This window comes from Salmo salar, chromosome ssa11 (assembly GCF_905237065.1).
Source record: "Salmo salar chromosome ssa11, Ssal_v3.1, whole genome shotgun sequence".
NCBI lineage: Eukaryota > Metazoa > Chordata > Actinopteri > Salmoniformes > Salmonidae > Salmo > Salmo salar.
The window spans coordinates 91,187,434-91,209,908 of NC_059452.1; the positions used below are offsets into that span (position 1 = coordinate 91,187,434).

General features: G+C 46.4%; 1 protein-coding gene across 3 annotated transcripts in view; it reads left to right on the top strand.

The window, feature by feature from the left end:
* LOC106563437 (leucine-rich repeat and calponin homology domain-containing protein 2) overlaps nt 1-22,475 on the top strand; it is an 80,579-nt gene that overhangs the window by 38,594 nt on the left and 19,510 nt on the right. The window contains exons 5-16 of one of the 3 annotated variants that reach the window (XM_014129007.2): nt 3,660-3,796; nt 4,366-4,496; nt 5,009-5,096; nt 5,290-5,386; nt 5,510-5,604; nt 6,204-6,271; nt 6,616-6,720; nt 13,691-13,759; nt 19,609-19,671; nt 20,148-20,196; nt 20,510-20,548; nt 20,948-21,085. In XM_014129007.2, coding sequence (XP_013984482.2) covers nt 3,660-3,796; nt 4,366-4,496; nt 5,009-5,096; nt 5,290-5,386; nt 5,510-5,604; nt 6,204-6,271; nt 6,616-6,720; nt 13,691-13,759; nt 19,609-19,671; nt 20,148-20,196; nt 20,510-20,548; nt 20,948-21,085 — 1,079 coding nt within the window. The remainder of the gene's footprint in view (nt 1-3,659; nt 3,797-4,365; nt 4,497-5,008; nt 5,097-5,289; nt 5,387-5,509; nt 5,605-6,203; nt 6,272-6,615; nt 6,721-13,690; nt 13,760-19,608; nt 19,672-20,147; nt 20,197-20,509; nt 20,549-20,947; nt 21,086-22,475) is intronic. The other 2 variants (XM_014129008.2, XM_014129009.2) reach the window with 2 other exon arrangements.

Below are 22,475 nucleotides of genomic sequence, written 5' to 3' on the forward strand. Positions count from 1 at the left end.
TTTTTGACATGCGTTTTTCTGGATTTTTGTTGTTGTTATTCTGTCTCTCACTGTTCAAATAAACCTACTATTAAAATTATAGACTGATCATTTCTTTGTAAGTGGGCAAACGTACAAAATCAGTAGGGGATCAAATACTTTTTTCCACCACTGTAGCTGTCTATGTCCTCTCCCCTGGTCTGAGGGTAGGTAGCTGTCTATTTCCTCTCCCCTGGTCTGAGGGTAGGTAGCTGTCTATGTCCTCTCCCCTGGTCTGAGGGTAGGTAGCTGTTATGTCCTCTCCCCTGGTCTGAGAGTAGGTAGCTGTCTATGTCCTCTCCCCTGGTCTGAGGGTAGGTAGCTGTCTATGTCCTCTCCCCTGGTCTGAGGGTAGGTAGCTGTTATGTCCTCTCCCCTGGTCTGAGGGTAGGTAGCTGTTACGTCCTCTCCCCTGGTCTGAGGGTAGGTAGCTGTTATCTCCTCTCCCCTGGTCTGAGGGTAGGTAGCTGTCTACGTCCTCTCCCCTGGTCTGAGGGTAGGTAGCTGTCTATGTCCTCTCCCCTGGTCTGAGGGTAGGTAGCTGTCTACGTCCTCTCCCCTGGTCTGAGGGTAGGTAGCTGTCTACGTCCTCTCCCCTGGTCTGAGGGTAGGTAGCTGTCTACGTCCTCTCCCCTGGTCTGAGGGTAGGTAGCTGTCTACGTCCTCTCCCCTGGTCTGAGGGTAGGTAGCTGTCTACGTCCTCTCCCCTGGTCTGAGGGTAGGTAGCTGTCTACGTCCTCTCCCCTGGTCTGAGGGTAGGTAGCTGTCTACGTCCTCTCCCCTGGTCTGAGGGTAGGTAGCTGTCTACGTCCTCTCCCCTGGTCTGAGGGTAGGTAGCTGTTATGTCCTCTCCCCTGGTCTGAGGGTAGGTAGCTGTTATGTCCTCTCCCCTGGTCTGAGGGTAGGTAGCTGTTATGTCCTCTCCCCTGGTCTGAGGGTAGGTAGCTGTCTATGTCTTCTCCCCTGGTCTGAGGGTAGGTAGCTCTTATGTCCTCTCCCCTGGTCTGAGGGTAGGTAGCTGTTATGTCCTCTCCCCTGGTCTGAGGGTAGGTGGCTGTCTATGTCCTCTCCCCTGGTCTGAGGGTAGGTAGCTGTTATGTCCTCTCCCCTGGTCTGAGGGTAGGTACAGTGGGGGAAAAAATTATTTGATCCCCCGCTGATTTTGTACGTTAGCCCACTGACAAAGAAAGGATCAGTCTATAATTTTAATGGTAGGTTTATTTGAACAGTGAGAGACAGAATAACAACAAAAATATCCAGAAAAACGCATGTCAGAAATGTTAGAAATTGATTTGCATTTTAATGAGGGAAATAAGTATTTGACCCCCTCTCAATCAGAAAGATTTCTGGCTCCCAGGTGTCTTTTATACAGGTAACGAGCTGAGATTAGGAGCACACTCTTAAAGGGAGTGCTCCTAACCGCAGCTTGTTACCTGTATAAAAGACACCTGTCCACAGAAGCAATCAATCAATCAGATTCCAAACTCTCCACCATGGCCAAGACCAAAGAGCTCTCCAAGGATGTCAGGGACAAGATTGTAGACCTACACAAGGCTGGAATGGGCTACAAGACCATCGCCAAGCAGCTTGGTGAGAAGGTGACAACATTTGGTGCGATTATTCGCAAATGGAAGAAACACAAAAGAACTGTTAATCTCCCTCGGCCTGGGGCTCCATGCAAGATCTCACCTCGTGGAGTTGCAATGATCATGAGAACGGTGAGGAATCAGCCCAGAACTACACGGGAGGATCTTGTCAATGATCTCAAGGCAGCTGGGACCATAGTCACCAAGAAAACAATTGGTAACACACTACGCCGTGAAGGACTGAAATCCTGCAGCGCACGCAAGGTCCCCCTGCTCAAGAATACATATACATGCCTGTCTGAAGTTTGCCAATGAACATCTGAATGACTCAGAGGACAACTGATGAAAGTGTTGTGGTCAGATGAGACCAAAATGGAGCTCTTTGACATCAACTCAACTCGCCGTATTTGGAGGAGGAGGAATGCTGCCTATGACCCCAAGAACACCATCTCCACCGTCAAACACGGAGGTGGAAACATTATGCTTTGGGGGTGTTTTTCTGCTAAGGGGACAGGACAACTTCACCGCATCAAAGGGACGATGGACGGGGCCATGTACCGTCAAATCTTGGGTGAGAACCTCCTTCCCTCAGCCAGGGCATTGAAAATGGGTCGTGGATGGGTATTCCAGCATCACAATGACCCAAAACAATCGGCCAAGGCAACAAAGGAGTGGCTCAAGAAGAAGCACATTAAGGTCCTGGAGTGGCATAGCCAGTCTCCAGACCTTAATCCCATAGAAAATCTGTGGAGGGAGCTGAAGGTTTGAGTTGCCAAACGTCAGCCTCGAAACCTGAATGACTTGGAGGAGATCTGCGAAGAGAAGTGGGACAAAATCCCTCCTGAGATGTGTGCAAACCTGGTGGCCAACTACAAGAAACGTCTGACCTCTGTGATTACCAACAAGGGTTTTGCCACCAAGTACTAAGACATGTTTAGCAGAGGGGTCAAATCCTTATTTCCCTCATTAAAATGCAAATCATTTTATAACATTTTTGACATGCGTTTTTCTGGATTTTTGTTGTTGTTATTCTGTCTCTCACTGTTCAAATAAACCTACTATTAAAATTATAGACTGATCATTTCTTTGTAAGTGGGCAAACGTACAAAATCAGTAGGGGATCAAATACTTTTTTCCACCACTGTAGCTGTCTACGTCCTCTCCCCTGGTCTGAGAGTAGGTAGCTGTCTATTTCCTCTCCCCTGGTCTGAGGGTAGGTAGCTGTCTATTTCCTCTCCCCTGGTCTGAGGGTAGGTAGCTGTCTACGTCCTCTCCCCTGGTCTGAGAGTAGGTAGCTGTCTATTTCCTCTCCCCTGGTCTGAGGGTATGTAGCTGTCTATTTCCTCTCCCCTGGTCTGAGGGTAGGTAGCTGTCTACGTCCTCTCCCCTGGTCTGAGGGTAGGTAGCTGTCTACGTCCTCTCCCCTGGTCTGAGGGTAGGTAGCTGTCTATGTCCTCTCCCCTGGTCTGAGGGTAGGTAGCTGTCTACGTCCTCTCCCCTGGTCTGAGGGTAGGTAGCTGTCTACGTCCTCTCCCCTGGTCTGAGGGTAGGTAGCTGTCTCGTCCTCTCCCCTGGTCTGAGGGTAGGTAGCTGTCTACGTCCTCTCCCCTGGTCTGAGGGTAGGTAGCTGTCTCACGTCCTCTCCCCTGGTCTGAGCGTAGGTAGCTGTCTACGTCCTCTCCCCTGGTCTGAGCGTAGGTAGCTGTCTACGTCCTCTCCCCTGGTCTGAGGGTAGGTAGCTGTCTACGTCCTCTCCCCTGGTCTGAGGGTAGGTAGCAGTCTATGTCCTCTCCCCTGGTCTGAGGGTAGGTAGCTGTCTACGTCCTCTCCCCTGGTCTGAGGGTAGGTAGCAGTCTATGTCCTCTCCCCTGGTCTGAGGGTAGGTAGCTGTCTACGTCCTCTCCCCTGGTCCTCTCCTCTCCTCTCTCCCTCACCAACCCCTCCTCTCTGGACCCTAGAGCAGGGACAGATACCAGCTAGGTCTACCATAATCTCTCTCCTTATTCTATATCCAAACCCATGCCTCTTTTGCTTTCTTTCTTTTTCTCTCCCCAGAGCTGGCTGACCTGCCACTCATCAGACTGGACTTCTCCTGCAATAAGATCACAGAGATCCCTCCTGTCTACAGGAGACTCAGGCAGCTGCAGCACATCATCCTCGACAACAACCCTATGCAGTCCCCACCTGCACAGGTATGTGTGAGTGAGAGTGTGTAAGTGTGTGGCAACATCTGTGGTAGTTTATGGCAGGTCAGCCTGCACAGGTATGTGTGAGTGTGTGTCTTCCCTGTGGCTCAGTTGGTAGAGCATGGTGTTTGCAACACCAGGGTTGTGGGTTCGATTCCCACGGGGGGCCAGTACAAAAAAAACGAACAAAAAAAAAATGCATGAAATGAAATGTATGCATTCACTACTGTAAGTCGCTCTGGATAAGAGTGTCTGCTAAAATGTAAATGCTGTAAATTACATTTTGGCACTGCATGGGATTATCCACAGCCATCTCCTTGTGTATCAGGTATGGGGTGCCGACGAGTTAACACAGGTTAACCTCAGCTCGGCATCATGCCTAGAAACAACCCCCCCTAGCTGTGACAGTTTCCTTGATATACCAGGCTATACCCATAATGGTCGCTGAGGAACAGTTGCACCATCTAGTGGGCAGCTGTCCCCTTATGATTTCATTTCTGCTTGAATGAACACTCGGGCACTTCATTTCAGCACTTGGATATATACTTCATGCACTTTGTATTTGTGTGTTTCAGATCTGCCTGAAGGGCAAGGTGCACATCTTTAAGTACCTGAACATCCAGGCTTGTAGGATGGATAAGAAGCCTGACTCTCTGGACCTCCCTTCTCTGGGCAAACGCTGCCTTCCCCAGCCTCTCACAGACAGGTACACACTCTTATATCATATCATAATTCTATTTATAAACTGGGTGGTTCGAGCCTTGAATGCCAATTGGCTGACAACCAATAACACAGGTATGACAAAACATGTATTTTTACTGCTCTAATTACATTGGTAACCAGTTTATAATAGTAATAAGGCACCTCTGGGGTTTGTGGTATATGGCCAATATACCACGGCTAAGGGCTATATCCAGGCACATCGCATTGCGTTGTGCCTAAGAACATCCCTTAGCCGTGGTATATTGGCCATATACCACACCCTCTCTGGCCTTATTGCTTAAGTATACTACAGACAAGACCATTGACCATATGCATGACTGACATGAATATGCAGTATGTGCCATTAAACTGTAATGACAACTGGTATGACATATTTGAAGATTAATGACACAGGTCTCGACATATTTTGAAGTGCTTATGGAATTGTCATGAATGTGTCTGAATCAAAACTGTCTGACTGTTTATTACTGACTATCCCTTTATATATCGCTGCAGCATGGAGGATTTTTACCCCAGTAAGAACCACGGTCCTGACTCTGGTATCGGCAGTGACAACGGGGATAAAAGACTGTCTGCGACAGAGGTCAGAGTTCACCCACTGTAGTCAGGCTGAACTGATGCCTAGATTGTACTGAGGACTGTTGTGCGTTCAACCATGGCTTGTTGATCCTGACACTCTGCAGTTCTTCTGCAGACATGTTCAGTAGACGTGAACTCTATGCTTTATGCTCACTTTAACACTGAGCCCCCACTTCCTTCTCCCTCTCTTCCTCTAGCCCTCTGACGATGATACCATCAGCCTGCACTCTCAGGTCTCAGAGACGGCCCGCGCCGACGCCCTCTCTCTCCTCTCAAAGATGGACTCAGGCAAAGGTAAGACCTGTTTGGATGCAGTGGATTTGACTGTTTGAAAATAAACGGAGTTTGAGCAATAATGGGCTCAACTGGCAACAAGCACATTAGTCTGAGGTTGAACCTGGTGTGTTGTTCCCGTAGATCAGGTCCCCTTTGACTTCATCGAGCCCAACGCAGAGGAAGATGCTGCCCTGTCAGATGGGCAGCAGAGTGGACCCAACATCTCATGTATAAAGGTATGTCACCAGGGATCCATAGAGAGCTGTATGACCACTACAGTACACCATTAACTACACTAGTCTTCCACTGTTGAGCTATCCCTGGGTGAGCTACTGTCCAATTAGTGCCTGTTATTTTCCACTGTTAGCTCTGAAGAATGGGAGGTTTTGGTACAAGCTTGGTCAGGGCTTTAAACTAATCTTATCTTTCATCGTGTCAAAAGCTTGAAAGGCATCAGGTGTGGAATCTCAAATGCCATAAATTTGATTGAATAAAGCCAACAGATTGTCTCGTTAGGTCTTTTTTGGGAGGAAACCTGTGGAATCAGCTTGAAGTTCAAATGAAATGTGTTGGATAAACTTGGATAAGAGTGTGGGGGTTTTACTTTTAGATATCTGTTTATGGGCTCCTGAGTGTCGCAGCGGTCTAAGGCACTGCATCTCAGTGCTAGATACGTCACTACAGACCCTGGTTCGATTCCAGGCTGTATCACAACAGGCCGTGATTGGGAGTCACATAGGGCGGTGGCCCAGCCAGTTCTTAACTGACTTGCCTAGTTAAATAAAGGTTAAATAAAAATAACATGATTTTATTTACTTTTTGTTCTGTGTGTCAGGAATTGGAGAAGGTTCTTAACAAGTCACACCAAAGCAAAGATAAGGAGAACTGGAAAGAGGAGTCTGGGTAAGTCTTCACTACACTTGAATAGACAGAAGAAAGGAGGAATGGAAGAAAATCCTTTTAACTTCTATAAGTTTGAACTGAAATCATATTGATCTATCCGTCTCCTTAAATAATTAATTTACAACACTAGTTCATGTACTGTAGTTGATAATTAGCAGCTGTAGATGATAGCAGAAGTGACATAACATAATAACAGGCCCAGACAGTAGACATGCTGAGAAGGTTATGTCGTTGGATAGCTGCCACTATAGTAGGGTCACACACTGAGTTAATGCTATTATAGGGAGTGTAGTTGGCATAGGTTTTGGCTTCAAACTGAATTGTCATGTCCCTGTTTCCTGCAGCTCTGATAAAGATCAGCTAGTTGAGGAGGATGAGGATGAGCTGAAGGAAGTACTGGACCTGAGGAAGATCGCTGTCCAGCTCCTGCAGCAGGAGCAACAGAACAGGTAAGAGGCTGAGCTCTGACTCCTGCCATGGCCACTCCTCTCTGACATCACCTCACGCTGAGCTCTACCCTGGCCTAGCCCCATACTGTATCTCTTGCATCCAGACTGAGGAGAAATCAGCACAGAATGCATCCCTGACCAACTGTTCAGACAGATCTGAACACAGTCAGACCACAGAGTGACTTTTGTGCGTCTAGACCCGTGTTTTCAATGCAAGCTTCGTATTCTGATAGAAGTCGCATGTAAGTGTCAAATGTAGACAACTTCTGTCCTCCACACCACTGCTTAGCTCTGCCCTGCCCCTAGCCCCATATCTCTATGTCCTCCACACCACTGCTTAGCTCTGCCCTGCCCCTAGCCCCATATCTCTGTCCTCCACACCACTGCTTAGCTCTGCCCTGCCCCTAGCCCCATATCTCTATGTCCTCCACACCACTGCTTAGCTCTGCCCTGCCCTGCACCTAGCCCCATATCTCTTTGTCCTCCACATCACTGCTTAGCTCTGTCCTGCCCCTAGCCCCATATCTCTGTCTTCCACACCACTGCTTAGCTCTGCCCTGCCCCTAGCCCCATATCTCTATGTCCTCCACACCACTACTTAGCTCTGCCCTGCCCCTAGCCCCATATCTCTATCCTCCACACCACTACTTAGCTCTGCCCTGTCCCTAGCCCCATATCTCTATGTCCTCCAAACCACTGCTTAGCTCTGCCCTGCCCCTAGCCCCATATCTCTATCCTCCACACCACTGCTTAGCTCAGTCCTGCTCCTAGCCCCATATCTCTATGTCCTCCACACCACTGCTTAGCTCTGCCCTGCCCCTAGCCCCATATCTCTATCCTCCACACCACCGCTTAGCTCAGTCCTGCTCCTAGCCCCATATCTCTATGTCCTCCACACCACTGCTTAGCTCTGCCCTGCCCCTAGCCCCATATCTCTATCCTCCACACCACTGCTTAGCTCTGCCCTGCACCTAGCCCCATATCTCTATCCTCCACACCACTGCTTAGCTCTGCCCTGCCCCTAGCCCCATATCTCTATGTCCTCCACACCACTGCTGAGCTCTGCCCTGCCCCTAGCCCCATATCTCTATCCTCCACACCACTGCTTAGCTCAGTCCTGCCCCTAGCCCCATATCTCTATCCTCCACACCGCTGCTTAGCTCTGCCCTGCACCTAGCCCCATATCTCTATCCTCCACACCACTGCTGAGCTCTGCCCTGCCCCTAGCCCCATATCTCTATGCCTCCACACCACTGCTTAGCTCTGCCCTGCCCCTAGCCCCATATCTCTATGTCCTCCACACCACTGCTGAGCTCAGCTTCCCCATCCCACCTCTGCTCCCGCTCTCTACCCTTGATCTCTTCACTGCAAGGGCAGGAAGGTCCTGGGATGTTCTTGGAGGAGAGGGTTGGGAAGGAGAGAGACTCTTCTTTTCAGTTTCCTAGAATGTTGGGCGGTGACAATAAGGACTTGATTTACAACCCCTGACAGTTATGGGTTTCTGACTAATTATTGGCCTTCTAACCACAGTTATTACAGTGCATTCGGAAAGTTTTCAGGCCCCTTGACTTTTTCCACATTTTGTTACGTTACAGCCATATTCTAAAATGTATTAAATTATTGTTTTTTCGCATCAATCTACACACAATACCCCATAATGACAAAGCAAAAACAGAAATACCTTATTTACATAAGTATTCAGATCCTTTGCTATGAGACTCGAAATTGATCTCAGGTGCATCCTGTTTCCATTGATCATCCTTGAGATGTTTCTAAAACTTGATTGGAGTCCACCTGTGGTAAATTCAATTGATTTGACATGATTTGGAAAGGATTACACCTGTCTATATAAGTTCCCACAGTTGACAGTGCATGTCAGAGCAAAAACCAAGCCAATAGGTCAAAGGAATTATCCGTAGAGCTCCGAGACAGGATTGTGTTGCGGCACAGATCTGGTGAAGGGTACCAAAACATTTCTGCAGCATTGACGGTCCTCAAGAACACAGTGGCCTCCATCATTCTTAAATGGAAGAAGTTTGAAACCACCAAGACTCTTCCTAGAGCTGGCCGCCCTGCCAAACTTAGCAATCGAAGGAGAAGGGCCTTGGTCAGCGAGGTCACCAAGAACCCGATGATAACTCTGACAGAGTTTCTCTGTGGAGATGGGAGAACGTTTCAGAAGGACAACCGTCTCTGCAGCACTCCACCAATCAGGCATTTATGGTAGAGTTGCCAGACAGAAGCCACTCCTCAGTAAAAGGCACAACAGCCCGCTTGGAGTTTTCCAGAAGGCACCTAAAGGACTCTCAGACCATGAGAAACAAGATTCTCTGGTCTGAAGAAACCAAGATTGAACTCTTTGGCCTGAATGCCAAGCGTCACGTCTGGAGGAAACCTGACATCATCCCTGCTGTGGGGATGTTTTTCAGTGGCAGGGACAAGGAGACTAGACGGGATTGAGGGAAAGATGAACGGAGCATAGTACAGAGAGTTCCTTGATGAAAACCTGCTCTAGAGCGCTCAGGACCTCAGACTGCGGCGAAGGTTTACCTTCCAACAGGACAACGACCCTAAGCACACAGCCAAGACAACGCAGGAGTGGCTTCCGGACAAGTCTCTGAATGTCCTTGAGTGGCCTAGCCAGAGCCCGGACTCAAACCCGATTTAACATCTCTGGAGAGACCTGAAAATAGCTGTGCAGCAACGCTCCCCATCCAACCTGACAGAGTTTGAGAGGATCTGCAGAGAAGAATGGGATGAACTCCCCAAATACCAGGGATGCAAACTAGTCACCTTTCAGCGAAATTCGCTGTTTTGAATCCAAAATAGGTGACCTACGTGATTTGTGTAGATCCGATGAGAAAAGTTTGGGGGTGGGGGGGATCAATACTGGCTGTAAGTGAATGACTGATATGCGTTTGGAGCAATGCTGTCTGTATCCAAGGCTCAGCCAATCGTTCACATAACAACAGAATGCAGCATGCGACTGAAGAGAGAAGAGACAACCAATTTGCTAGTTATAGCATCAGCGCGCGCTCTAGAAAGACAGCGGGAGAGTGGAAAGGCAGTTTGCCAGTTACAGCAGCGCGTCGCCTGAAAGATAACGAAGAGGTAGGTAGGCGAGAAGGCTGACCACGGAGACGGGGACGAGAAGGTGATGAAGCGTACTTAATCAGCTGTAACCTAAAAACAACTGGCATTTGGATGCGCTAACGTTAACCTAACCAATTCGCTATAGTATTAACTGGTGTACAACTCCTTGCCGTTCCTCAAGTTATAACGCATTATGTTAGTTGTTTACTGGACCCTGGCAATCTGTGTGAAATGTTAACTAGCTAACGAATTAACTGCTATCTGTGAACTGATGTTTTCCCTCTAAAGTATGTGGTTCATTTTCAGAATGAGAGAATTAGGTGAAAATGAGGCATTGCTTGTTAAGTATTGTAGCGACCCGCACAGACAGCTGTGTGTTGTGTTAGGCAATTAGTTGGTTGTGTTGTACTTACCAGCACCCAGTGTTCGCGGGGTCCGACATGCCAATCAACCTGCTAATTGCCAATCATGGGAATTCCTGGAATGTTCTGATGCCGGGCATCCTGGTGGTTGGCGGAGTGGCGTGGAGGGGGGTTGGGCAGGGGGATGGAGCATTGGAAGTTAAGACCGGGTTTAGCCATTGTTCATTCTCTTACGTCTGGGCTTTACAAGAGAAAGTCACGGTTGGTTTGTGGGGTATCCTTCATTTATTTGGCGTGGGCTACGGCCAAACAGTAGCCTGTGTGACATTGGGTTAATAAACCGTCAATTCGTAAACTCAATCCTCTGTCTGGACAATTGTTCCTTTATGATCTAGGTAGGTCATTACAGTATTAAGCAAGTGGATACAGGGATGAATTGTAGCTGGAGCTGGGCCTGGTTTAAGCTGGATGCCACTTTAGAGGTGAAAGGAACACCACACACTTTCCCTCTTTCTAACTTTTTCAATACAGTGGATAAAAAGGGGTATGCCAGGTGTACTCTGCCTGAAAGAGATCAATTATGCCAACAAAGGGTATCATGCTCAGCTGGCACATTGTAGAACCGATGTCCACAGTGTTGATGATCAGTTACTTGAGAAGGAGACCAAGTCAAGACGCTGGACCGGGTGGATTCAGTTTATAGTAAGGCAGTTTATTATGAGACAAAGATATTTGGCAAAGCGTGCACGGACTCCTTCGTTTAGCTCATAGGGAACTAGCAGAAGAGAGCCCCGAAACATAGTGTACATCCAATTCATACAATGAAATAACAGTGTGTTGACGTTGAGTCTAGTAGGTCCGCTCTCCTGACTGGTCGATGAGTGGAGGGACGGTCCATTCTCCAGGTGGTGTCGACTTCCCATTGGCCCTTGGCAGTGTCCTTTGTCCTCGGAGTCCAACACACCTAAGTGTGTGTGTGTGTGTGTGTGTGTGTGTGTGTGTGTGTGTGTGTATTTCTGGTAATTCGTGTCTGGGTGCTTGCGATATTCATGGAATGTTGTTCTTTACACCAGTGGTCAGTTCGTGTGGCTAGGATGCTTTCATGTCTTGACATTTTTGTGTGAGTGCTTAGTCCGCCATCAGTCTCTGGGTGTGGTCGTGAAACATGTTGTGCAAATGCCCTCCTTATATATCATTAGGTAAAACGTTAGATTATCTTTATTACAAATGGCAGAAAGTGTACAATGTAATAATGTGTAGCCCAAAGATACTGCTTTTGTTGTGTTGAATTCGACAGTAACACTTATGTGTGAGTGAGGGGGAACATTACATTTTTTATTTGGTGAATGTTATTTTTGCACACATTTAGCCTTGTGCACTTGATCGATGTCTACTATAGTGGCCACTATAATTGAGCAAAAATAGAATGCCTGTTTGTTTCATTCATACTTTAAGATGTTTTTTTCCCAAGTGCAATATTTGGATGTGTGTGGTCACAAATGTTCTATTATAAATGCTGTCATGGCTAACTGCAATATTAACGTATCGTTTCTCAAGACTTGAGTGTCATTTGCAATAAAGTCTAGGCAACAAATAACATTGGATTGCTTTATTTTCATTTTTAGCTGCGAGTTAGCTTAAACACTTTATTTTACACACAGACTGATCATGTGATCATGTAGATCATATTCATTGTTTAATTAGTTAAAACCTGCATTTCTCCCTAGCAGGGATTTTTTTTGAATGTTTTTTGAATGTTTACGTGCAAAAAGTGTCACCTTTTTGGGCCCTCACCAGTTTGCATCCGTGAAATACAGGTGTGCCAAGCTTGTAGTGTCATTCCCAAGAAGACTCGAGGCTGTAATCGCTGCTAAAGGTGCTTCAACAAAGTACTGAGTAAAGGGTCTGAATACTTATGTAAATGTCATATTTCTGTTTTTAATTTGTAATAGATCTGCAAAAATTTCAAAAACAGTTTTTACTTTGTCAGTATTGTGTGTAGATTGATGAGGGGAAAAATTATTTAATTCATTTTAGAATAAGGCTGTAACGTAACAAAATGTGTAAAAAGTCAAGGGGTCTGAATAGTTTCCGATTGCATTGTACACTGAACAAAAATATAAATGCAACATGTAAAGTGTTGGTCCCATGAGGGAGCGTGCAATTGGCATGCTGACTGCAGGAATGTCCACCGGCGCTGTTGCCAGAGAACTAAATGTAAATTTTTCTACCATAAGCCGCCTCCAACGTCATTTTAGGGAATTTGGCAGTATGTCCAACCGGCGTCACAACCGCAGACCACATGTATACATGTATGGTCTTGACCAGACTGCAGTGCGGCTTCAGTCGGCAAATGATCACCTTCAATGGTCACCTTCAATGGCATGCTGGAGATGTGTGCTCTTGACTGCTGAATCCCGGTTTCAACTGTACCGGGCAGATGGCGTCGTGTGGGCGAGCGGTTTGCTGATGTCAGTGTTGTGAACAGAGTGCCCCATGGCAGTGGTGGGGTTATGGTATGGTCAGGCATAAGCTCCGGACAATGAACGCAATTGCATTTTATCAATGGCAATTTGAATACACAGAGATACCGTGACGAGATCCTGAGGCCCGTAGTCGTGCCATTCATCTGCCGCCATCAACTCATGTTTCAGCATGATCATTCACAGCCCCATGTCGTAAGTGTCTGTACACAATTCCTGTAAGCTGAAAATGTCCCACTTCTTCCATGGCCTGCATACTCACTAGACATGTCACCCATTGAGCATGTTTGGGGAGCTCTGGATTGATTGTTTACGACATCGTGTTCCAGTTCCCGTCAATATCAAACAACTTCGCACAGCCTTTGAAGAGGAGTGGGACAACATTCCACAGGCCACAATCAACAGCCTGATCAACTTTATGTGAAGGAGATGTGCTGCATAAGGCAAATGGTGGTCACACCAGATACTGACTGTTTTTTCTGATCCACGGCCCTACTTTTTTTTAAGATATCTGTGACCATCGAATGCATATCTGTATTCCCAGTCATGTGAAATCCATAGATTATGGCCTAATGAATTAATTTCAGTTGACTGATTTCCTTAAATTAACTGTAACTTGGTAAAATCTTTGAAATTGTTTAATGTTGCGTTTTATATTTTTGTTCAGTGTAGCTTACTTACAATCAATAGTCAGTGAGAGCCAGCCATAGCTGTTGTAGACAGCAGGGGATATGTGAAGAGTACATGTTTTAATTTATTTTGTATTAGGCTATTCTATATTCTCTGCATATTGTCCATTGTATAGGCAGACCTTAGGTCCTTTCCAGACATTTTACTGCTCCTTTCTCTCCTGAAGTTACTCCATCACCACGCTCTAACTATCTCTCTTCTCGCTCTGCATCTAACAACCCTCCCCGTCATTTGTTCCCCTATTCTCTCCCCTTCTTCTCTCCCTGTTTCATCCATCTCCTGCTCCCCAACCTCGCCTCTTCCTTGGACCTGATTGATGCACACATAATGTGTGGCTACCAGACGACGGTCCTTAATTTGTAGAGCAGAGAGTCTAATTCATCGAAGGAGGGTTGCCGGCCGAGCACACAGGTAGAGAGAGATATACAGTACCAGTCAAAAGATTGAACACACCTACTCATTCAAGGGTTTTTCTTTATTTTTGTACTATTTTATACATTATAGAATAATTGTGAAGACATCAAAACTAGGAAATAACACATGGAATCATGTAGTGAGATACTTCAAAGTAGCTACCCTTTGCCTTGATGACAGCTTTGCACACTCTTGGCATTCTCTTAACCAGCTTCACCTGGAATGCTTTTCTTGAAGGAGTTCCTACATATTCTGAGCACTTGCTGGCTGCTTTTCCTTCACTCTGCAGTCCAACTCATTCCAAACCATCTCAATTTGTAATGGTTTTTCTTTAGAGAAGTAGAGGAGTCAGGCGCAGGACACAGGGATCAATGTAAACAAACGTGTTTACTTGAAAAATTCGATAAATCTTCTCATAGAAAAATACATATCGCGGAGAAACACCTCCAACCACACAAAACAGAAAACAATCACCGACAAGACAAACAGGAAATGCAGAGGTTTAAATAATGAACATAATTAGGGAAAATCAAAAACAGGTGTACACAATAAAGACAAAACCAAACAAACAGTGAAACATCGATCGGTGGCAACTAGTAAGCCGGTGACGTCGACCGCCGAATGCCGCCCGAACAAGGAGAGGGGCCGACCCGCCCGTGCAGGTCTCTGAAGATCTCATCCACAAATGATTGGAAGACGGATGGAGCATTCATTAACCCATACGGCATGACGAGGTACTCATAGTGCCCAGAAGTGGTGCTAAATGCCGTCTTCCACTCATCCCCTCCCCTGATACGCACCAGGTTGTACGCGCTCCTGAGGTCCAATTTTGTGAAGAAGCGCGCCCCGAGCAATGACTCTGTCATACTGGCGATCAGAGGCAGCGGGTAACTGTATTTAACAGTGATCTGGTTCAAACCTCGATAGTCAATGCACGGGCGTAAACCTCCATCCTTCTTCTTCACAAAAAAGAAACTTGAGGAGACAGGTGAAATGGAGGGCCGAATGTATCCCTGTCCCAGAGATTCAGCGACATATGTTTCCATAGCCGCCGTCTCCTCCTGTGACAGAGGATACACGTGACTCCTGGGAAGTGCAGCGCCCTCCAGGAGATTTATCGCACAATCCCCCGGTCGATGGGGTGGTAATTAAGTCGCCTTCCTTTTACAGAAGGCGATTGCCAAATCGGCGTATTCGGGAGGAATGTGCATGGTGGAAACCTGGTTTGGACTTTCCACCGTAGTGGCACCTAAGGAAACACCTAAACACCTCCCCGAACACTGACTGGACCATCCCTTGAGAACCCTCTGTTGCCACGAAATAATAGGATCATGAGAAGCCAACCAGGGAAGACCCAACACAACGGGAAACGCAGGAGCGTCAATCAGAAAGAGACTAATACTCTCTTCATGACTCCCCTGCGTTACCATAGCAATGGGAGCTGTGACCTCCCTAATAAGCCCCGACCCCAACGGACGACTATCTAGGGCATGTACAGGGAAGGGAACATCAACAGGAACAATAGGAATCCCTAATCTATGGGCTAAGGACCGATCAATAAAGTTCCCAGCTGCGCCTGAATCTACTAGCGCCTTATGCTGGGAATGCGGGGAAACCCCGGAAATCCTATAGATAACCACATGTGAGCAACAGGGGGGTCTGGGTGAGTCGTGTGCCTACTCACCTGAGATGAACCACCAGTGTTCCGCCTACCACCTCGACTCCCTGGAAAACCTCCCCAGCACCGACCAGCAGTGTGCCCTCTGCGGTCACCTCTAGTGCCTGGAATGGTCTCCCCTCCGGTCTCCCTAGTACCAGCCCCTCCCAACTCCATAGGAGTTGGATCTAAGGGATTGGGGGATGGAACCAACGGACCCCGATCCGGACGTCCGCGGGAGGCCAGCCGATTATCCAGCTGGATCGATAAGTCCACCAGCTGGTCCAGGTGGATGGTGCTGTCCCTGCAGGCTAGCTCCCTATGGACGTCCTCTCGCAAACTACACCTGTAGTGATCGATCAGGGCCCGTTCATTCCATCCCGCACCAGCCGCCAGAGTCCTAAAGTCCATTGCAAACTCCTGAGCGCTCCTCATCTCCTGTCTTAAATGTAACAAGCGCTCTCCCGCCGCTTTCGGGCAGTATTTGATCATCCACCGGAAGGGAGAGCGGCGGGAGAAGTCCTCCAGAGTCGGGCCTTTCTCTTCCCAGATGGCGGTGGCCCACTCCAGGGCTTTACCAGTCAGACAGGAGATGAGAGCGCTCACTCTCTCGCTTCCCGAGGGTGCCGGCTGGACAGCCGCCAGGTAGAGCTCCAGCTGGAGTAGGAACCCCTGGCACCCGGCAGCTGTTCCATCATACGCTCCTGGGAGCGAGAGCCGAATCCCACTGGATACAGACGGAGGATGGGTAGAAATGTGTTCATCAGGAGGTGCGACTGGTGGTGGTGTGGCTTGACGGGACATCTTTTTCTCTCCACTCTCTCCATGGTCTGCAGCACGCAATCCATGGCAGTCATGAGACTCTGAATCATGCTCGCTTGCTGCTGAACGCGCTCCTCTATATGAATCGGAGGGCTGGCTGCTCCTGCTGACTCCATGCTGGTCGGTGATTCTGTAATGGTTTTTATTTAGAGAAGTAGAGGAGTCAGGCGCAGGACACAGGGATCAATGTAAACAAACGTGTTTACTTGAAAAATTCAATAAATCTTCTCATAGAATAATACATATCGCGGAGAAACACCTCCAACCACACAAAACAGGAAACAATCACCGACAAGACAAACAGGAAATGCAGAGGTTTAAATAATGAACATAATTCGGGAAAATCTAAAACAGGTGTACACAATAAAGACAAAACCAAACAAACAGTGAAACATCGATCGTTGGCAACTAGTAAGCTGGTGACGTCGACCGCCGAACGTCGCCCGAACAAGGAGAGGGGCCGACTTCGGCGGGAGTCGTGACACAATTGGGTTGAGTTCAGGTGATTGTGGAGGACAGGCCATCTAATACAGCAGTCCATCACTCTCCTTCTTGGTCAAATAGCCCTTAGACAGCCTGGAGGTGTGTTGGGTCATTGTCCTGTTGAAAAACAAATAATAGTCCCACTAAGCGCAAACCAGATGGGATGGCGTATCGCTGCAGGATGCTGTGGTAGCCATGCTGGTTAAGTGTGCCTTGAATTCTAAATAAATCACTTACAGTGTCACCAGCAAAGCACCCCCACATCATCACACCTCCTCCTCCATTCTTAATGGTGGGAACCACACATGCAGAGATCATCAGTTGACCTACTCTGCATCTCTCAAAGACATGGTGGTTGGATTTGGACTCATCAGACCAAAGGACAGATTTCCACTGGTTTAATGTCTATTGCTTGTATTTCTTGACCCAAGCAAGTCTCTTCTTATTGGTGTCCTTCAGTAGTGGTTTCTTTGCAGCAATTCGACCATGAAGTCCTGATTCAGGCAGTCTCCTCTGAACAGTTGATGTTGATGTGTTTGTTACTTGAACTCTGTGAAGCATTTATTTGGGCTGCAATTTCTGAGGCTGGTAACTCTAATGAACTTATCCTCTGCAGCAGAGGTTACTCTGGGTCTTCCTTTCCTGTGGCGGTCCTCATGAGAGCCAGTTTCATCATAGCGCTTCATGGCTTTTGTGACTGCTCTTGAAGAAACTGTCAAAGTTCTTGAAATGTTCCGCATTGACTGACTTTCATGTCTTAAAGTAATGATGGACTGTCTTTTCTCTTTGCTTATTTGAGCTGTTCTTGCCATAATATGGACTTGGTCTTTTACCAAATAGGGATATCTTCTATATACCACCCCTACCTTGTCACAACACATGAAGAAAACAAAATAACCTTTAACAAGGCACACCTGTTAATTGAAATTCATTCCAGGTGACTACCTCCTGAAGATGGTTGAGAGAATGCCAAGAGTGTGCAAAGCTGTCATCAAGGCAAAGGGTGGCAAATATAAAATATATTTTGATTTGTTTAACACTTTTGTGGTTACTACATGATTCCATATGTGTTATTTCATAGTTTTGATGTCTTCACTATTATTCTACAATGTAGAAAATAGTAAAAAATAAAGAAAAACCCTTGAATGAGTAGGTGTGTCCAAACTTTTGACTGGTACTGTATGTGTGACAGAGTGAGATTTTGAAAGCTAAAGGAGGGGGATGTATGTATGCAAGACTCAGGTGGTGTGTGTTAAATTGTTTTGAAATGTTTCTGTGCCTGAAACGACACATTTTTGTCTTATTGTGAAATGACATGTATGCACACCATTAGAGCAGTGTTTATTGATTATGGTCCTGCAGACACACATTTTAGTTTTTGCCCTAGCACTACACAGCTGAATCAAATGATCACCTCAGTCATGAAGTCAAGTTTTGATTACTTGAACCAGGTGTGTAGTGCTAAGGCAAAAACGGGACCAAAATTAAGACACACTGCATTAGAGATATTGTCTGTTGGTCTCCAGGTCTTAAATCCACCTGAACCCATACCATGACCGTCTGAACACACTGTGCCTGCAAAGAAAAACAGAGAAATTATACTAATCCTTACTTATGAACTGGGTGGTTCGAGTCCTGAATGCTGATTGGCTGACAGCCGTGGTATATCAGACTGTATACCCAGTGGTGTAAAGTACTTAAGTACAATACTTTAAATTACCTCTTAAGTTGTTTTTTTGGGGTATCTGTACTTTACTTAACTATTTATATTTTTGCCAAATTTTACTTTTACTTCACTACATTTCTCATGAAAATGATGTACTTTTTACTCCATACATTTTCCCTGACACCCAAAAGTACCTGTTACATTTTGACAGGAAAATTGTCACATTCACACACTCATCAAGAGAACATCCCTGGTCATCCCTACTGCCTCTGATCTGGCGGACTCACTAAACACAAATGCTTTGTTTGTAAATGATGTCTGAGTATTGGAATGTGTCCCTGGCTATCCGTCAATAAACAAAAGAAAGAAAATTGTGCCATCTGGTTTGCTTAATATAAAGAATTTGAAATGGTTTATACTTTTACTTTTGATACTTAAGTACATTTTAGCAATTCCATTTACTTTTGATACTAAAGTATATGTAAAACAAAATACTTTTAGACTTTTACTCAAGTAGTATTTTACTGGGTGACTCACTTTTACTTGAGTCATTTTCCATTAAGGTATCTTTTAGTTATGACAATTGAGTAAGTATGACAATTGAGTTATTTTTCCACCCCGGGTATGACAACATTTATTCAAATCAAATGTTATTAGTCACATGCGCCAAATACAACAGATGTAGACCTTACAGTGAAATGCTTACTTACGAGTCCCTAACCAACAATGCAGTTAAAAAAATATATAATACGGATAAGAATAATAAAATAAAAGTAACAAGTAATTAAAGAGCAGCAGTAAAATAACAATGTGGAGACTATATACAGGGGGGTATCGCTACAGAGTCAATGTGCAGGGGCACCGGTTAGTTGAGGTAATATGTACATGTAGGTAGAGTTATCTATGCATAGAGTGACTATGCATAGATGATAACAACAGAGAGTAGCAGCGATGTAAAAGAGGGGGGGCAATGCAAATAGTCTGGGTAGCCATTTGATTAGGTGTTCAGGAGTCTTATGGCTCTAATTACATTGGTAACCAGTTTATAATAGCAATAAGGCACCTCGGGGGTTTGTGATATATGGCCAATATACCACAGCTAAGGGCTGTGTCCAGGCACTGCTTTGCATCGTGCTTAAGAACAGCCCTTAGCCGTGGTATATTGATCATATACCACACCTCCTCTGGCCTTATTGCATCCTCTGTTTACCTGTCCAGGTTCCTCAGTCACTCTGGCAGCTCCAGCAGCAAACAGAGGTCCCCCTGCCAGGCCATCCACAGGTACGTACGTACAGCACAGCTCTGCCTAAACACATGACTTCTGCCCCTCACTGCTCTGACAGGTGACTACTGTATACCGTATCAACGAGACCATGGTTCAGTTGCATTAAACTAATCAGTTTCCTGGGCACAGGTCAAGTTTAGTCATGGACTAAAAAGTATTGTCCATTCATGCTCTGTTGAAACTGGCCCCATGACTGATGTTATAGGATGTTGTCATAGTTTAGTTATTACGATGAGTAATTACTATGAAAAGAGTATGAGTAGGCACAAATCATACTGTATGATGATGATGATGATGATGAGTAAGGTGTTTAAAGTAAAAACTCCATTGTGTCTGTCTGGTGTTATTTATTGTTGGCTGTCTTCTAGTGTTGAGCCAATTTCTCCAGTAAACTGTAAATAAGGCTTACATGAATGTAAGTTTGTATGTGTGACACAGAGTGAGTCAGTGTGTTTTCCTGTCTCACTCGCAGTGCCTCCCTGGATGAAGGGGGCAGTGGACCGTCAGTGCTAAGTGGGCAGGTAAGGAACTGGACTTTCTGTACCTTCTGTTTTCTACAGGAAACAAGCAATTCATTATTTCCATTTGTGCAAGTAATACTAGCAATAATTTCTTTCTTTTCACTCATTAATCTCATCTGCAAAATTCAGTCATATTTTCAGTTTCACTTTTAAAGTGTGTGTGTGTGTGTGTGTGTGTGTGTGTGTGTGTGTGTGTGTGTGTGTGTGTGTGTGTGTGTGTGTGTGTGTGTGTGTGTGTGTGTGTGTGTGTGTGTGTGTGTTTTGGTGTCGGTTTCACTCCTATTTTTCTTTCTCTCTGTCTTTCTCCGGAAAGGACCCTGACTTCACAGACGATGACACAGCTTTCTCTGAGGTCACCCATTTCATTCATGCCTTTGTTTTCTCACCCTCATCATCATGCATGTGATGATGAATGTGTGTATCCCACAGGAGGTTGGTGGCACCTTAATTAGGTAGAACGGACTTTTGGTAATGACTGGAGCGGAATCAGTGGAATGGTATCAATTGGTTTCCAAGTGTTTGATGCCACTCCATTTGCTCCATTCTTATGAGCTGTTCTCCCCTCAGCAGCCTCCACTGGTGTGCATGTGACCTTGTTACCTTTAGTGATGTAAGGGGAGGCTTTAGTCTTCATCTCTTTATATTGAAGGCTTGTGCTGCTTAAGCAAAGTGTTTTTTTGTCCATTATTGCATTGTCATTTGATCAGTACAGTGTCCAGTACCTTGGCCTTTCATCTTTGTCTTTCTTCAGCCGTCCTCTTCCTGCTCTTTCGATGGCAGTCTAAAGTCAGAGTCTGACACAGAGCCAAAATGGCCAGAGGTTCCACCCGTACTCAACCAGAACGAGGAGCGCAGGAGGAACAAGTATCTGAGGAAAGATTATCTAAAGGTATGAAACCATGACTTTCACAATGCAGTCTTACTTACTTGAAGCCTTGGCCATCAAAAGCAGCTTTCCAGCATACTAGGTACTGGGTGATAAAAAAAAAAAGAGTTTTTAGTGAGACTGCCTAAAGAAGTTTAATTTGTTTTATTGTTGGACATAAAAGACTGTAAAAATACCAGCAAATCAATTCCAAGTGATTTTAGTTTTGGAAATCTGTTCCACGCATATAGAGAGATATGTGATTGTATAAAAATGTAAGCAAGGTTTGAAATGATTATGTTTTAGTCCACAATGTCACGTCCTGACCAGCAGATGGAGCTGTTGTTGTAGTTTTGGGGTCAGGACGTGGCAGTCTTGTGTGTGTGATTGTTCTGTGTTGGTCTTGTGACTCCTGATCAGGAACAGCTGGGGATCGTTGTTCCTGATTGGGAGTCATATATGTAGGAGTATGTTTGTCACTTGGTTTTGTGGGTAGTTGTTTTTGCACTGCGTGTTGTGTGCCTGCAGAACTGTAGTCACTTTGTTTGTATTGTTAAGTGGATGCTCTACTCCTTTATTTTAATTAAAGATGAGTATTCACATACCTGCTGCGCCTTGGTCCATTTCTACAGAAGACAGCCGTTACAGAACTACCCACCAAAGGACCAAGCAGCAGAAGAGGAGGAAGCCACAGGAGAAGAAAATGGAAGAATGGACCTGGCAGGACGAAAGAAAATTCTGGGCGGACAAGTTAAGGGAGCTAAGGGAACCCGAGAGGCAGCCCCAAGATTTTTTTGTGGGGGGGCACACGGGTAGTTTGGCCAGGCCAGGGAAGAGCCGTAAGCCAGCTACCCGTGACTACAGGGAGGTGCGTACGAGGTGGAGGGCGTCATGTTACGCTGAGGTGCGCACCATCTCGCCTATACGGACGCACAGCCCACTTCGCCCAGTACCAGCGCCCCGCAGGTGCCAGGGCAAGGGGAGCATCGAGCCGGAAGGGGTGATGCCAACCCTGCACTCAAGACCGCCAGTGCGCCCATCCGGTCCGGTGTTTCCCGCTAGACACACTAGCATGGAGGTGCGTGTCTCCAGGCTGGTACGTCCAATACCTGCCCCACGCATCAGGAGTCAACAGTCGTCATCAGAGCTGCCCGCCAGTCAACAGTCATCATCAGAGCTGCCCGCCAGTCAACAGTCGTCATCAGAGCTGCCGGCCAGTCAACAGTCGTCATCAGAGCTGCCGGCCAGTCAACAGTCGTCATCAGAGCTGCCGGCCAGTCAACAGTCGTCATCGTTGCCCGCCAGTCAACAGTCGTCGGAGCTGCCCGCCAGTCAACAGTCGTCGGAGCTGCCCGCCAGTCAACAGTCGTCGGAGCTGCCCGCCAGTCAACAGTCGTCGGAGCTGCCCGCCAGT